At 30.0% G+C, this 17,371-nt stretch overlaps 1 protein-coding gene across 1 annotated transcript in view; it reads left to right on the plus strand.

Annotated features, from left to right (window-relative positions):
* The window catches only part of LOC140045045 (uncharacterized), a 141,696-nt gene that overhangs the window by 121,421 nt on the left and 2,904 nt on the right, over nt 1–17,371 (plus strand). Inside the window, exons 4-12 of the mRNA XM_072089778.1 lie at nt 10,814–10,912; nt 11,807–11,923; nt 13,178–13,271; nt 13,774–13,809; nt 14,219–14,467; nt 14,940–15,105; nt 15,556–15,659; nt 16,339–16,458; nt 16,866–16,979. Coding sequence (XP_071945879.1) covers nt 10,814–10,912; nt 11,807–11,923; nt 13,178–13,271; nt 13,774–13,809; nt 14,219–14,467; nt 14,940–15,105; nt 15,556–15,659; nt 16,339–16,458; nt 16,866–16,979 — 1,099 coding nt within the window. The remainder of the gene's footprint in view (nt 1–10,813; nt 10,913–11,806; nt 11,924–13,177; nt 13,272–13,773; nt 13,810–14,218; nt 14,468–14,939; nt 15,106–15,555; nt 15,660–16,338; nt 16,459–16,865; nt 16,980–17,371) is intronic.

A 17,371-nucleotide genomic window follows, 5' to 3' on the forward strand; every position in this document is an offset into this window, starting at 1 on the left:
GAAGTGAAAAACTGGCGTAAAAGCACCGGCAACAAGATGTCTGTGTTCAACGACATGGCGGACACGTTAGCAGAATGGGCCATCCTCATAAAGAAGGATTATTAATATCCAAACGAAATTGAAGGGGTCGTCGTATAAAGCGGCGAAAGACCGAGTAAATAAATCTGGAGCCGGTGCAAGTACGGGATTTGAAAATTGTTCTGCCATAAATGATATTTTAGGTCATAGACCAAATATAAACCCAAACCCCAAAACGATCGGCTGGTTGGTATGGCTGACAACCAATCGATAATGCCGAGCCCAAGTGTTCGGTCTAGGCCTGTAACTCCTAAACCAACCACTACTACTTTTAATAACAACGAAGGTAGGTCTATGCGTGCGTTAGAGTTTGGTTAATCGCCAGCGAGTGACATCATATCCGTTTGTAACGCAACTTCGTTGCAATGAATCTGAACACTTTGCTCTTACGACGCTCATTAAAATATGACCTTGGCTGTGATACGAAAGCATAACTCCGTAGGTCTGAACATACCCTTATATAATCAGTGGTTATCCATTCAGGAAGTGATCCTTTCACTCTCTTTGTCTTTAAAGGGGCATGCCGATTACATAACTCACCAAATAAGTGTTTCCATAGCAACCAGACAGTGTTAACATTAGAGTGAAGCTTGATTTGATCCCAGTCAATACATTTTAAATCTTCTATAAATTTGTTTTGGTCAAATTTTTTAAAAGAACGAGAGGTTATAAACTTTGGAGGAATATGTGTTTTTTTAGTTTTTCGAATTAGATATATTAAGGAGTGATCACTTATTCCATGGCTTGATACTCCTGCTGTTGAAATGTTACAATTAGTGACAAAAATCAAATCTATAATTGTTTTACTAGTGTTAGTTATTCTTGTAAATTCATTAATTAGTTGGTTAAGATTACTATTTTTAGCTATTTTATTAATTTTTCTTGCGTTAGTATTATTATTTATATCTAAGTTAAAGTCTCCCAAGATCACAACATCATTATATAATGATGTACTTTGTTGGAACATGTTGTCAAGTTCATTTAAATATTCAACTTTAGCATTAGGTGGTCTATAAATATTACCTATAAGTAAAGGTTTAGAATATGGTAAATTTATTTCAATCCAAAGAGCTTCAACATTTTCAGATCTCAGCTCTTGGATTTCTTTAAAGGCAATACCAATTCTAATATAACATAGAACTCCACCGCCAGCTTGAGTATTTGGTCTATCAAGCCTACAAATTTTGTATCCGTCTACTAAAATCTCAATGTTATCAATATTGGTGCTTAGCCACGTTTCGGTTATACAAAATATATCATAGTTATATTCATGGAGAAGTGTTTTGACATTGTCTAATTTGTTTCTAAGTGATTGTATATTTAAGTGGGAAATTTTAAAGCCCTTTTTACTACTTATTTCATAATTAAAATTGTTAAAGTAATTACAAAAAGGTAGTTCCATTAAAGCGTTTTGTATAAAACAATTGTCGCACCACCAATTATTAAGTCTGATTGAAGGATTAGGAAAACAAGAAAAATCATAAGATAATGAACAAATTTGGCAAGTAGTACACATTAAATTAGGAGTTTGCTTACATTTAGAAGAGCTATTGTTACAATTATATATTATACTAGTAACAATATTTTTATCAGGTTTAACATTTGCATAATCCTTAGTTAATGGAACAGAAGTATTAAAATTGGTTATATTAGTATTTGCACTTTGTACAGCTGTTCCGGCTTCAACTTCTTCGCCTACTTTTCATTGATCTTTGACATGTTTTGCTTTACAGTATTTCATTTTGTGTCCAAGTTGTTCACAGATATAACAAAACACTGGTTGACCATGACGGCAATTACTGCTAATATGTCCGGTTTCGCTGCAAAAATGACATCTAGGTGATTTCATTCTTTGCTGTTTCTTGCTGTTCTTCTGAAGGATTTGGATACTTTGTTTATACTCTTGATGAGAGTTGATGTGCCACGTTGGTTCTAGTGTAGGCCATGAGATGTGAAGTTAGACCTAGAACTTTCTTTCAAACCAATGGTATATGAATGATCGATGAAGTATTTTCCGTACATTTGCTTTAATGAATCATTGAGCTTTTCCACTTGCATGTTGTAGTGGGCATTGTCAAAACGAGGGCATACTGCCGATACATACACATTTCCACCGGAAACTTTTGTCCACAACTCTGTTGCAAGGTCAGTAAAGTCATTCTCTAGGCTTGTAAGATTAATGTCTGGAACAGCACAATCATTTGTACCTACATGTATTATGACATTTTCGATACCATTAAAATTTACCTCATCCAACTGCTCATAAACTTGCTTAGTTGTAGCCCCTCTCATTGTTTTGACAGATGTTTGATGGAGGCCTCTAGTTTTAATATGCTTTAGCATTGAGTCTCCGATGATTAAATTCTTGTTGGTATTTGATGGTGTTCTATCATGGCTTTTGATAGTAACAGTTTCATTCATGATATCTGTCTTACGTTGTTTAGTTTCATTAGATCTAACCAGCTCACATTTTGCATCGTCTGATTGATCTTGACAGTTATTTTCACTGGACTCTGTGTCAAGAATTACGAAATGATTTGTTGGTTGTAAAATTGCTTCTTGAGTATTGGTTGGTGCACTAACATTGGCAACTACATGTTTTGGTTGAACAAATTCATTGTTTGATTTTTCCTTAAAGCTTCTGAGTTGTATTTCAAGACAGGAGTTTCGTTCGCACAGTTCATTAAAAGCTGATGTCAGCTGTACAAAGTTTGTTTGTACTTTCTTAAGTTCATAAACTTGTTTTTTAAGGTCAGCAATTCTGTCTTCTTGACTCCTGAGTTTTGATTTCAGTGTAGGTGATTCTTCCCATTGACCAGGGGTTTGAGAGGCAGCATTAACTTGTTTAGTTCCAGTTGAGAAGTCTGTAGAATTTGATTTGGGAGTAGGGGTAGATGTGACAAAGGAGCTTTTAGATTCCAGAACCTTACACACACGTGCAACTTTGAAGTTTACCTTTTAACTACAGCATAGGCCTACTGTATACTAAATATAATATAATTGCATAACTATGAAATTATTTATACACAATAATAATTAGTAAAATTATAAAATTCACTGCCATCAAATATGATGTGTTATGATTTATATAGATTAAAAAAAAAATTTGAATACGCAAGTTACATTTGTTGAAATTTGAAATTACCTGCCATCAATATGATGGAGTATGATTATATATTTTCTAAAATGTGAACATGTCGGCTACATTTGGAAATTACCTGCCATCAATATGATATGGATTATGATTATAGATTTAAAAAATAATTTGAACACGTAAGCTACATTTGAAAATTACCTGCCATCAATATGATGGATTATGATTATAGATTTAAAAAAGAATTTGAACACGTCTCAGCTACATTTGGAAATTACCTGCCATCAATATGATGGATTATGATTGTATAGTACCTGCCATCAATATGATGGGATTATGATTATAGATTTAAAAAAGAATTTGAACACGTAAGCTACATTTGAAAATTATCTGCCATCAATATGATGGATTATGATTGTATAGATTTAAAAGAAAATGTGAACACGTAAGCTACATTTGGAATGAACATGTTAAGGGCATCAGTTAAGATCATTCATGCAAAGGTTTCCGTCATCTTTAGCGTTGTTACAGCAGCATAAAGCTGTACATGGTAGTTTTGCCTTCTTGCACCTACATCTATATGGTTATGCATCGTGTCTTGCATCCACAATAAATCATCTCTAACGAAGCAGTAAGAATAGCTTCATTTTTCAGAAGCACTGGTTGAAGTTTACAATTAGATAGCTCCCAACCAATATGTTGGTGATGGCAAATGCTGGATTGGCGATACAGCTTTTTTCCATACGAGTGCTTGGAAGTGTGCTCTTTTTATATGTTGGTGCACTGCATCGCTTGTTGGAGGTAATGCCTCTGGTTTTTTTGTTAAAGCCTAACTTCATTGGTACTTTTAACTTGACCAACACCGTAAACGTAGCAAATGAATCTTTCCGATTTCATAATAACTTGGTCACTGATAGGTTTTCTCCCAGGTCTTTAATTAGTTCATACTTTTTTTTTAATACTTCCCATGCCGATGCCTTTGAGTGACCACTTAGATATGAGCAGTGAAGAGTTAAATTACTGTATGTATATGTATTAATGTAATTTAACTCTTCCCTGGATATGAGTAGTATCGCATCCACTAATAGTATGGAATAGAATCAGTGCTTTTGTAGAACCCTCGGGCAAGGCTTGAAAAATGTCTTTTATAGATACTTTCTTTTTTTGGATGTCCCTGTCATCATCCATTTGGATACCATGCTTTGGTAGTGAGACACTAGAATCACTAGTACGTCTGTATCCCTAGAAGCAACTACAACTGTGTCGTATCGGACATTGGCAGCATGACAAGTCTCGTGTCCGATTCTTCATGGTCTGCTACCAGAGACAACGTATTCGTGTAGACTTTTGATGATTTAACAACTGATTCTTTCATAAATCTACCAGCTGTGACAATTTCTTTGTCTATAGGAGCTTGATGAATCAACTCCTCTGATAGAAATCGTGTCAGATCTGCATTATTATCTTGTAATGCCAAAAAGTTTGACCAGCAATTTGGCAGCGGTATTTCACCACTTTCTATAATTCGACGAATTGGTCTCTGTGTTTTGGTTCATCTTTGTCTGGTGGTGTCCTTTATCGACAGTTAGGCATGCCATGTTAAAAAAAAAAAAACCAGAGCCATTACCTCCAACAAGCGATGCAGTGCACCAGCATATAAAAAGAGCACACTTCCAAGCACTCATATTGAAAAAAGCTGTATCGCCAATCCAGCATTTGCCATCACCAACAGATTTTGGGTGGGAGCTATCTAATGGTAAACTTCAACCAGTGCTTCTGAAAAATGAAACTATTCCTACTGCTTCGTTTTAGATGATTTATTGTGGATGCAAGACACGATGCATAACCAATAGATTTAGGTGCAAAAAGTCAAAACTACCATGTACAGCTTTATGCTACTGTAACAACGCTAAAGATGACGGAAACCTTTGCATGAATGATCAAAACTGATGCCCTTAACATGTTCATTCCAAATGTAGCTTACGTGTTCACTTTTCTTTCAAACCTATAGGCCTACAATCATAATCCATCATATTGATGGCAGGTAATTTTCAAATGTAGCTGACGTGTTCAAATTCTTTTTAAAATCTATAATCATAATCCATCATATTGATGGCAGGTAATTTTCAAATGTAGCTTATGTGTTCAAATTCTTTTTAAAAATCTATAATCATACTCCATCATATTGATGGCAGGTAATTTCAAATTTCAAATTTCAACAAATGTAACTTGCATGTTCAATTTTTTTTTTTAAATCTATATAAATCATAACACATCATATTTGATGGCAGTGAATTTTATAATTTTACTAATTATTATTGTGTATAAATAATTTCATAGTTATGCAATAATATTATATTCAGTACGGTATACAGTAGGCCTATGCTGTAGTTTAAAGGTCAATAACCATACTATCGGCCATTCTAGTACAAAATGTGCCATTAGACTGGATAGAAATACACATGTTTTAAACAATTTAAAAAGAAAAAAAAATTCATAAGACCACAATTTTCAAAGTTATATTATTATTATTTTATTATATTTGACTAATAGTTCAAAGGTCAATAGTTGTAGAATCGACCATTTTTTGTAAAAACATTTCATTATAATAAATAAGAATGTAGAGTTTCTGAACAATTTGAGCCCTATTTCGTGTCTCTCCGATTATTGGTTACTGAGATACGATAAATCAAGGTCAAAGGTCAAAATGTCAGAAATAAGACTTGCATCCATTTTTTGAGAAAATAAAATTAAAGTGAATATAAAAACATATATTTAAAACATTTTGACACCAAAATTAATTATCTGTGACTAGTGGTTCTCGAGATATAGGGTAATTATAAAAAATGGCCGCCATTTTTAATTATGCAAATTAAGGGCTTAGATGGCCGAATTTCGCTTGGGATCCGCCATATTCGTAATCAGCGGGGTCGAAATATCCTAAATCAAGTGGATCCCAGCTTCTACCCAAAAATGCTTCTTACATCATATTTCAGAGGAAATAGAACTTGTCTATAATGACTTTAGAATGATTAACTGTTGGGAATTAAATATTATGCAGAGCAAGTATGTCTTCACTCAGAGATGTCCATAGCCCTTTAATTTTACTGTAAATAAGAATTTGAGTTATCTACACTAAAGGTTATTCACATGACAGTATGTAATATATATAGGTAACTTTATTCCCCCCAAAAAAATTACAGTATGTAATAGTGATATGTAAAAGGAATTTAAATAATAAAGCATAATAATCAGAAATAGAAAAATTTATTTAATTAATTCAAATTGTTCAATAGAATTTAAAATATTTAAAATTCCTTGAGTATTATCACAAATAAATAATTTTTTCAATTTGTAGCATTCAAAATACAGTAGGAGGGTTTGTTTATAATTTTATAATTATATTACTCGATGGGTAGGCACCCAAAAATTATTATTTTTACTCTATCTTTGGTATGGCATTCTTTAAAAATTACCTTTTTTTTCAATGAGCTTGCCTGAATCTTCGACTGTCTGATGTTTTCAATTCTCCTTCTCCTTTTTTATTTGGATATATATTGTATTTTGTATCATCATCTTCCCAACTTTTTTATTATTTTTTTCTGGGAGCCTAGGCGTAAAGTTGTTAAACTTATATAGGTTTCCTTCCACACATACTATGTTTTTTATTGGTTATCACAAGTGTTTATATAATTATTATTTTATGTATTTTTAATATATGTGAGGAGAACATTTATTGAATATTTATTGAATATTGAACAAATCAAATCACAAGTGTTTACATAATTATTATTTTATGTATTTTTGTGTATTTATTGAATATTGAATAAACAAATCAAAAATCAAATAAAAAAAAATCATAATATAACAATGTTGTGTATGCTAATAATGCCTTAGTAAACATGTGAACTCACATGTTGTATACGAATACTATTGGGCTACTGGTTTAAATTTTGGTTTATATCTAGTAGGACTAATAATACAATTAATTTGCATTACTAGAGTAAGCTAAGCTAGTGGCATGTTTTGAATTTAAAATGACCATTTTGATTAACTGGCATATATACAGTAAATGAAAGTGTGAAACTATTGGTTAATAGTGAGTACGGTAGGTGTACTATTTAAATGTTATGATTTTCTAAAAACCAAATGATGGTTACATCACCAATAGAGTTAGCCTAGGCATCTAGGCTTATAATAGGCCTACTAGACAATATGTGAAAAGGTAATTAAATAAAATACTTTTTGTCTTTTTCTATTTGGGCATTGGAATCAATCATAAATACATTTTTATTTTTTTTTCTGTTACTTAGACATTTTTTCATTCATACTTCTTAAAAGATGTCACTGTAGTAATGTCTAATAAGTGCCTCTAAATTATTGAATGCACTTCCTAATGATATCACATGTACCCCGATCTCAAGGAATTGTTTTCTGTATTTTAAGTAAAAAACTACATTTCATCAAATTACTAGTATATTTTAAATGATTATTGTCAGCCGTTTTTCATCTCCTCTGCCGCATATGGCTACTAAATTCCAACAATTACCATTTATATCGTTTAGTGTCTTTATGCTTCCTGTGTATTTGTTTGTTTTTTTTGTTTGTGTTTTGTTCTGTCTTTTTGTTTTATTGTACATGGCTTGCCCGCCACAAGTAACTTCTAGTTTAGCTTCTTCTTTTTAGCATTTAAAAAAAATTGTATATGTTTATTTTTTGAAGCAAAAGTATATTTATTATTATTTTAATTCTTTATTTTTGTCAAATGTTAACGTTCTATTTTAAAGAATAATAAATGCTACTTGAAATTAAATGAATTTATAAATTATGGAACTATTAAGAAAGAAAACAAATCAAATAGTTTATTCATATCGATATTGCAAAATTATTTTACAACTCTTTATAGAGTATTGAAAAACTCATTTTATGTGTTATTATTAACTTCTTTAAATTGTATTAATCTATTAATCAATTTTTCCTGTTGTAATCTTTTGTGGTCATTTTTAGATTTTATTTTGCATATGTTTTATGCACACATTATTTTTGTGAACAAGCTCCATTACAAAAATGATTTTATTATTATTATTATATTATAACTTATATTATCAAGGTTCTTATATTTTTTAATGAATCCCAAAAGTTTGAGATCTGTCAGTCTTTATAGTGTAAAGCTGGTGTTAAGACACAGCTAAAACTCTCTGGATAGGAAATAGGGTAGTATAAACTCTTGAGATGGTGAAAAATGTTTTGTAGAGCAAAGTTTTTAATGGAATTTTTATTTTATGACCTCCTCCCCCCCCCCCCCCCACTAAAAAAGTGTTAGATTACATCGTTCCTCTTTTTTATAGTTTATATTGTAGTATAAATGAAGCATGGCATCCTGAGCTCAATATGATTCTTTCAAAGTTAAAATAATATATACTAAAAGGAAAATAATATGTGTTACTAAAGTCACGTATCCATGGTGATGTGATGACGTTATTACGATACTATCTGAATTAAATATTCAGCCAGTGTGCAAAAACTTCTGGATACTATTTAACTTGATTATCAATGACTTTAACGCCTTTTTAATGTTTATATTATATAATGCTTTTTTTATATACACATTATTATACATGGATACAAAGTTTAAAGAATAAACGAAAAAAGAAAGAAAAGGGGAGAATTACTGTACATTGGATAATAACAATTTAAACAGATTATAAAGATGTAATATTTAGAACAACAACACATATTGCGGATTGAATTGTGTCTTGTGAATGAATGATTTTTGGTCTTTATTTTGAATATTATATGGATAAAGATATACAACAATGACAAAAAAAGTAGGATTATATTGGATAACAATGATCAATAGATTATGAAGATTGTAGATTTATGACAACTACTGTATTACATATTTCTGATTAACTTGTATTAATTATGTCATTGAATGAATGAACAAAAGTGCTGGTTCAAGCCAGAAAAGAGAAAAAAGACAGTGCTAGAACCCTGGTGCATTTAACATCGTGTATAAGAGAATGACAAAGTCAAATAAAGTATAAAGGTGTGAAAGAGTATAAGAGCATGATGTCAATACAGAGAAGAGATTAGTGGCTTTATGTAGTTTTGCAACGCCCTTTTCATTAATTGGTATGTGTGTTAATAGAGCATTGTCACACATTGCATACAAAAACAAGTCATGATATTATTTTATGCTCACAAAACTGAATTCAGAAGAACATCAAACATATATTTATGAATAAAACTGAAAAAAAATTAATTAGTAGTTTCTATAATTATAAATTGCTTTAAAAAATATAATTTGGGATTTACACTACCCATCTGAATATACATACACCTTAATCTGAATACCTTATCCAACATGATTACAGTGTTTAAACAGCGCATAATACTATGCCTTTGTAGATTCATTCCATAACATAGTTTCATTCCATTAAAACTACAATAGTAACATTATCATATAACCTATATAACCTACCACTTTTTTTAATAGAATAAACCGAATGCTATCATCTCTTTAACTATTTAATACACAATAACATCTACCCATCTGTGATAGTGCAGCGTGTCAATCACAGCTAAAGACACCCTTGTACACCTTTTTGTGTCTTATTATCCAATGCCTTTCAACACAAGGCACAAAACAAAAGAAACCACCTATATTATTCTACTTGAGTTCGCTAGATCATCATATAAAAGTGCATTATGATGGGATCAGATTTTTTTTTGTCCTTTATTAATAATTATAATATTGACAACCATTCTGTTTGTTCATGGTTGTGCAGAGCCATGATAATACAATTGTCACAGCTTGAATAAGGTGACAGGGAGAAAATTAAATGAAAACCTTTCTCAATAACATTTCTCTGCTCAAATGCTGGATTATAATGAGTTTTTAATATTAAATGTGTCCATATAATTTATTGTATGTCAAGTAGGTCTTTTACCACACTGATGTTTAATGTGAAATGGTTAAATGTATTCAGAGTGAGATTTGCCAATGTAAATTATCTTAATTAAAATCATTTACATTAAAATCTTTCAATTGTATTTATATTATATTATATTAATTTTAAGTGCTGTTCTTAAAATACAATTGCAGTCTACCAAATCATGGAGCTATAAAGCTTAATGAGACTAAACACTGTTAATTTTATGATGTACATAGCCTATTTAATACTTAGTTGAAATGCCATTATTAGACATTTTTAACCATTGATTCATTTAGTGCAATTTATAAAACTTCATCAAAAGTTTTACAATGGTCATATGTGTTTTGATTATTTATACTACTACTTATAACATATTAATACCAAAATATATAGATAGTTACAATATAATAGCGGTGAAAAACTTCATGTTTGCACAATAAACATTAAAATATTGATGTTTATTTTTTAAAAAATAATAAATATATATAGGCCTAAAGAACATTTAACATTCTAAATATTCAATAATGTATATCTTTACTGGGTAAACTTTTTATTATGATCATGATTAAATTAAATAATCTAACAATATATATATTAAAAAATATTTTTAATTACACCACAATTATTAATGGTCATGCTTCTACTGTGCATTGCTAAAGAGGTTTGTTATAGTTGTATGACATATTATAATCTATTTTTTTAGGATGGAAATTCACCACTCTTGAGAGCTGCAGCCAATGGTTACACTGCATGCTGTATGACATTAGTTGATGTTGGTTGTAATGTGAACCAGCAAAACAATGTAAGTTGTATACACAGTATATCTAGTAATTTCACATAGTTATGCATGTATTATTGCATCGTATTGTAAATATCACAGTGTATGCAGGTATATTACACAATACTATGAGGATTATACTATTTACTGCACCTCCCCCTCACAATTTCGCTCCATCACTAGGACAGAATAATCTGGATTTTTTTTTACCATATTATAATCCAAGTTAATCAACTACCACTATTTAATCCTGAATGTTAAATGTTCTTTAGGCCTATATTTGTTATCCTCAAATTAGTGCATTCTATTTGTGTACCACACTCTATGCAAACTTCCTATATCTGTACATGGCTGGTGCCATGATATTATTGTAGGTATTATTGATTCCACTGTATTCACCAACCTATTTATAGAATTATAGAATCTAAATAAAATAAAATAATAGAATAAAACCAAATATTTTATCTTTTGATTCAAAAAGATTTGATGTAAAATAGTTTAAAAAGCTGACAAGAAGCTTTTATATTAGCATTATAATGAATAAAATTGTAAGGTGAATCAATCATAAAGTATTATAACTGATATCCCAGTATACCATTTATATCGTCTGCAATTTGCAAAGTATATTGAAATTTCACTAAAGAACTTTGTCTTTTAAATGAAAAGGTTTTCTCTCTCCAGATATCTCGCTAAATAAAGATGCTCTTTTTGTATTCAGTAAATATAATCAATCAATATAATCAATCAAATGATAGATAAGTAATGGTAAACATTCAGTAGGTTTTGATTATATCATTTATAAATCATCAATGTTTCGTAAGGAGAGTTTTTACTAAAGGGTTGTATGTACAATCAAAATATAATATTTACAGTATTAGTACAGCTTGTGCACTTTGTTTTTTTTTCACTTTTTTCAAGATTGGAGATAATGCTCTGCATATGATTGCTCGAGCAAAGCTTACTTATGAAGAACACAAAAATGCCTTTGTGTTCTTCATACAGGAAGGACATATGGACATTTGCAAGAAAAATAAGGTTAGTTTGTTATTAAGTACTGTAATGCAATTATTTTAATAATAAAGTTTAGTTCTATTCTTTTTTTTTAAAGTTATATAAAATATAACAAATAGAAACAAAAAGGTTTATTATTATCTGTTGATATCAAGTTTGCGGTACACCACGTTTATAAGTTCTGGAAAAAACTGTTGAGTTTCTCGACGTTTCGATCAATATTCTTTGATCTTCCTCAGGAGAATTATCATTGAAAATATTACAGGCTATTTTCTTCTTGTCTGACCCTCGAGCAGTTTATTGCCCATCCACCTCCTCACATGTTCCTGTATATTTGTTTGATGCAATGATTAATTACAGAAATATTAAAATGAATATAGTATATATTTATAGTTATTAACATTTCTTTTTTATTTTTCCATTACAGTATTCACATTGTATTGTTAAATTGTAAATCTAAATTGAATTGTTTAAACAGCAGGCTTCAATTATTTTTACTTTTAGTCTCATATTTTACTGTAAACTGAAGTATATGTTATATAATTAAATACATATAATATAAATATTGAAACTACATTAAGTATTTGTTCTATATTTCTTTAAATTATTTTGTTGACATATCATTTGATATTAAATTTATCTTCTCAGTTGCTCATCATTAATATTTATTTCAGTTGCAGGTTACTTTTGGACTATTAGTAAGCTACATGATTTAGACCAAAAATAATTTATTTTGTTCAAATTCTTTCAGAGCATGTATTTAATTAGTTTAGATCTAATGGCATGTGTGGTTATTATATGGCTTATGAAATGATTTTGGCCCAAAAACCCCATAAATATTTCATTTCGGCTGATTTCACATCGTGCCTGGATTAACGTGTCCAGCACCCTGAGAAAAATATCGTGGAAAATGGGTTTAGTGATATTAATGCATAAAATCGCACTGAGTGGAAGTAGATTTAGTCCATAGTGGAATCCAAGATATGGCCAATAGTAAAGTTATTGACCTTTGAAATATCTAGAATTTGGATAACTATTATGAAATATATTTATTTAGTCTGTCATAATTTTATTTTTTTTAATGGCCAGGGTTATTTTACCTATTAGTATTATTTAGTTTGGCTTATCTTTTGGTTTAGTATGTTCTTGCAAATTATGAAATTAAGCTGAATTTTTAAATTTGTTTTAAAAGAGTAGCTGAGGAATTTATCAGAACTTATGCTTATAACTAGAATTGCTAATATTGTTATTTTAAATCACAAACACTTTGATTGTCAGAATGGAAAGTCTGCATTTGATATCTATAATGAAAATGTGTGCGATAAATACGATGGTGAAAAGAAGAAAACAGAAATACTTGCAATTTTGAGTGGTAAGTTAAAAAACACATTGTGCCTCAAATAAAAGCATGAACTTCTAAAAATAGAATTAATAATCACTTCTGTAGTATACGTAGTCAGTCCTATAATCAAACAACTTAAAAAATAGGATTTATAATATAAAAAAGTAGATTGATACAAATAGCGGCTCATCTCAACTACTGTTAGTACAGGGTATGTTGAGACTCACAGCGTTAGGTTTGTTATCTAACACAAGGCGTACGGTACAGGGTATGTTGAGACTCACAGCGTTAGGTTTGTTATCTAACACCAGGCGTACAGTACTTCATGGCATGGCAATGTGTAATATAGTTTAATTAAGTTGTACATTTTATCCCTTCTTCCATTTTGTGTGTTACTAATTCTGTTATAAATATCTACATGTTGGTCCCAAAGGTAATTTAAAAATATGTTTGTCCTTTATATCCTACATTATTTCCAATATGTAATTCTGCACTAAAAAGCTTGATATACACATTCATTTTACTTGTTTAGGTGGACCTTTACCTTACATCGAATTGACATCGTCAGGTATGAATATTCTTCAATTTCAATGCACTACAATAGGGCTATTGTTTCCAAATCTATAAAAAAAGGAATTAAAAATTAATATTGGTCTATAACATTAGGTATCTGTTATGTTCTATTTGTTATGGAGAAGTTTGGTATTCACAATATCTATAAAATAAACTGCTTGTAAAAATGATTTAAATATTATTTTACATTTAAGAAATAAAGTTTAGCATGATTGAACTATTATTTTATTTACAAATTATAAAACAACAATAGACAAAGTCAACATTTCACAAAATTACATTTGGGTTATTTAGATCTAGACATTGAGAAGGGTAGGTGGAATCAAATTAACAAAATACTAATATTTTAGGATTTATTAGAATATTTTATAAACAGTATAATATATATATCTTATTTTATTTAGATATTACAAACAAAGAATTATTATACATTGCCAATAACGCCTACAATAAAAGGAAACTAATAGCAGCTAATCTTGGAATGACACAAGAAGATATAAATTCATTTGAACTACTAAATAAAAGCAGCCAACAAAGTACTTATGACATGTTGGACGCATGGCAGACAAAGGTTACTAGGAAGTCCATGCGTTCAGAACTTGTTGCAGCTCTCAGGAAAGCTGAGGAAAAAGATGTGGCTGATAAAATTGAAAGTAAGTAAATAAAACCGTAAGATAGCCTTCCGAATGACTGAACTCTCTCATTTATAAGGTTCTTAAAGGCTTTGTATGTGTGTTTATAATAATAAATGAAAAACACTTTTGAATATGCAGAAATGTCTAAATTTAAATTTTGATCGCATTTTTGAGCATCGGCTTATAAGCTTAAGTGTTGGCATATACCTTATTAGTACCACATCAAACCAATTGTTGCATTTGATGAAAATCTATCATCTGTTTTTCGTGACGAATTGCTAAAGTATTTTATTCTATATACATTATACCTTCATCTTTGTACTCTGCTATTATGACCTTAATTTATTTAAGTAATGATTGAGGTATTCATAAGACAGTCTTAGTGCATATTAAACTGTTTAAATTATTAAGAGTATAATTGCTATCCTGTAGTTTACAAACAAACAGGAAGTTATACAATAGTTATTGTACCTTTTGTTTTGTTTTTAAGATGTGCATGTTCCAGAGGAGATATTGGCACGAGGACCTGATGCGGTGAAAGCATTTCAAAATGCACTTGAAGAAGGACAAACAGAGTTTAATCAAGGAAGAACTATTTTTGTAGGACTTGAGAATGTTGGAAAAACTTCTACTATCAATTCTCTTTTAAGAAAAGAGTAAGCATACTTTATATCAATTATTACATTTAACCACTTAAACTGTTACATACAGTTGTTACTGTACGATCAAGGATCAGACATTTGAAACATTTTTCCTGAATAATTTCAATTTACTTTAACATAAAGTAATATCAAAATACATAGCAAATATTGATGAGAGTGACCAGCAAAGCTTGTATTCCAGTCACCCATACACATAGCTTGCCAAAATAGCTTAAATATCTTATTTTCTTTGGGATCCTTATTATCTAAAGATATATAATCTAAATTTGATTGAAGTATTTGGCCCTTTTTTTAGATTAGTGTTCTGTGTATATTGAGGGTTTAAAATAAGATTAATGTAATGTAAAAACAATGTGATTGGAATATACCATTAAATTTGTTTGTTTCTCTAGATTATCAATGCAAACATTCTTTTCTGAATTATATAATGTCATTTTGTCATAGGTTTAATCCATTGCATATAATAACAGATGCAATGGTTAAAACAATGGTGTGTACACCAGATCCCAGTAACAAAGAAATGCTGAAAGTAACAGCGCAGGATATTTGTAAGTATTCACGTTATTCAGATACATGCTGCAACCAAAATAGATGATTTATTTATTTTTTATTATTATTTAGGCAAATTGCCAAGGATAACCATAAGCGAATTAATTCACTATCCTTCTTAAAGGTAGCAATGTTCACAAGACAAACATACACAAGATGCTCTACATAAACAAAGTCTTATTATAAGTCTTTGGGAATGGAGTTGTAATTTGTCATTAGAAAAAATCCTGGCATATGACAGGGCTTGAACCCAGGATCCTTCAATTGGTAGCCAAGCACCATAACTACCAAGCCACAACTCCACTCCAAATTTAAAATTCACCCTGACTCATGCACTAATGTCACAACTTGTTTTTTATTTTTTTACCAAATAATTGTTGTTCTCATGTCATTGTAAATCAATTGAATAGATACTCTAGGTTTAATATTTGGGTGACAATTTGCGACTAGTTCTTGCATACAAATGACTTTGGTATATCATAAATGCATGGAGAAAACCACTACCATATAAACATACAAGTTATTTAAATTCAATTTGAGGATAAATTAGTTTTTAAATTATTGCAACAACACCATAAAAATGGTTTTCAAAGTTTCTATGTTTTTAAAAACCAATGTAACTGTGTAAGAAATAAAATAATATATACATGATTTTATTCACATTTATTAATTTAAAAGCTTTAGACATGTATCAGGATGCTGTCACTGATGTCACAGTTAAACAAATGTTGAAAAGTCCACGCCATACAAAAGGATACACACCAAGAGCAGGACCATCAAAGCAGGAAACAAAATCTGGTAAAAGATTTTAATGAAAGTTAATTCAAATTTACTTAAAATTTCTTTATTGTTATTGTAATCTGCTGTAAAATAAATTAAAAAGTATAAACATAAAAGGCACAAAATACCAATCAATATAAATTTGGTACAAAAAGAGATTTTTTTAAATAAATTTCATATAAAAGTTTTGATAAAAGACTTTATACAGCATTTTGCTGTGATTACTGCTGTGACATTTGAATTCAAATAGAGAATACAAAAGATACACATATTATAATGATGATGGCAAATTGGATCAGGTTGGAATCGCCAAAAAAATATTCATACACTAACCTTTGTTCTTGCCAAGTTAATTTGATTCTAAAACATAATGATGAATGTTAATAACAAGGTAGCATCTTTAATTATATCATCACATTTTTCAGATAGTAGACACGAGAAAAAGAAAAACCCCACAGGAGCATCAACATCAAAACAGGAAGCCAAATCTGGTAAAACATCTACAAGTTCAAATCCAATGCCAAGCCCACAAAAAGAGGGTAAATATTTATTTTGAAATGTGTTTGATTGTGCTGTTCATACATATTAATGATATCAGAAATAAAGACTAAAGTGCTAAATGTTGAAATGATTAAAGGAGCGGAAATTTAATCATAATCATCAGTGTCTGCTAATAAACATATATTATCTTGCAAATTACTTTGACAGTTATTTGTTCATTTGTTATTACAGCTAATATTTGTATATTGTATGACACTGCTGTGTAATCTATTCAACTTGCAGTACAATGTGGTTAAATAAACTCGTCATTAAACCTTTGATTGGAAAGGATAAGGTTTAGAATACTTAAATATTGCATTGGAAATACTTTTTCTTTTAACAAAAAAAGTTATAGTTGGTAATCACATGAGACCTGTTATCCTGCTCTATA

Source organism: Antedon mediterranea, chromosome 3, assembly GCF_964355755.1.
Source record: "Antedon mediterranea chromosome 3, ecAntMedi1.1, whole genome shotgun sequence".
Taxonomy (NCBI): domain Eukaryota; kingdom Metazoa; phylum Echinodermata; class Crinoidea; order Comatulida; family Antedonidae; genus Antedon; species Antedon mediterranea.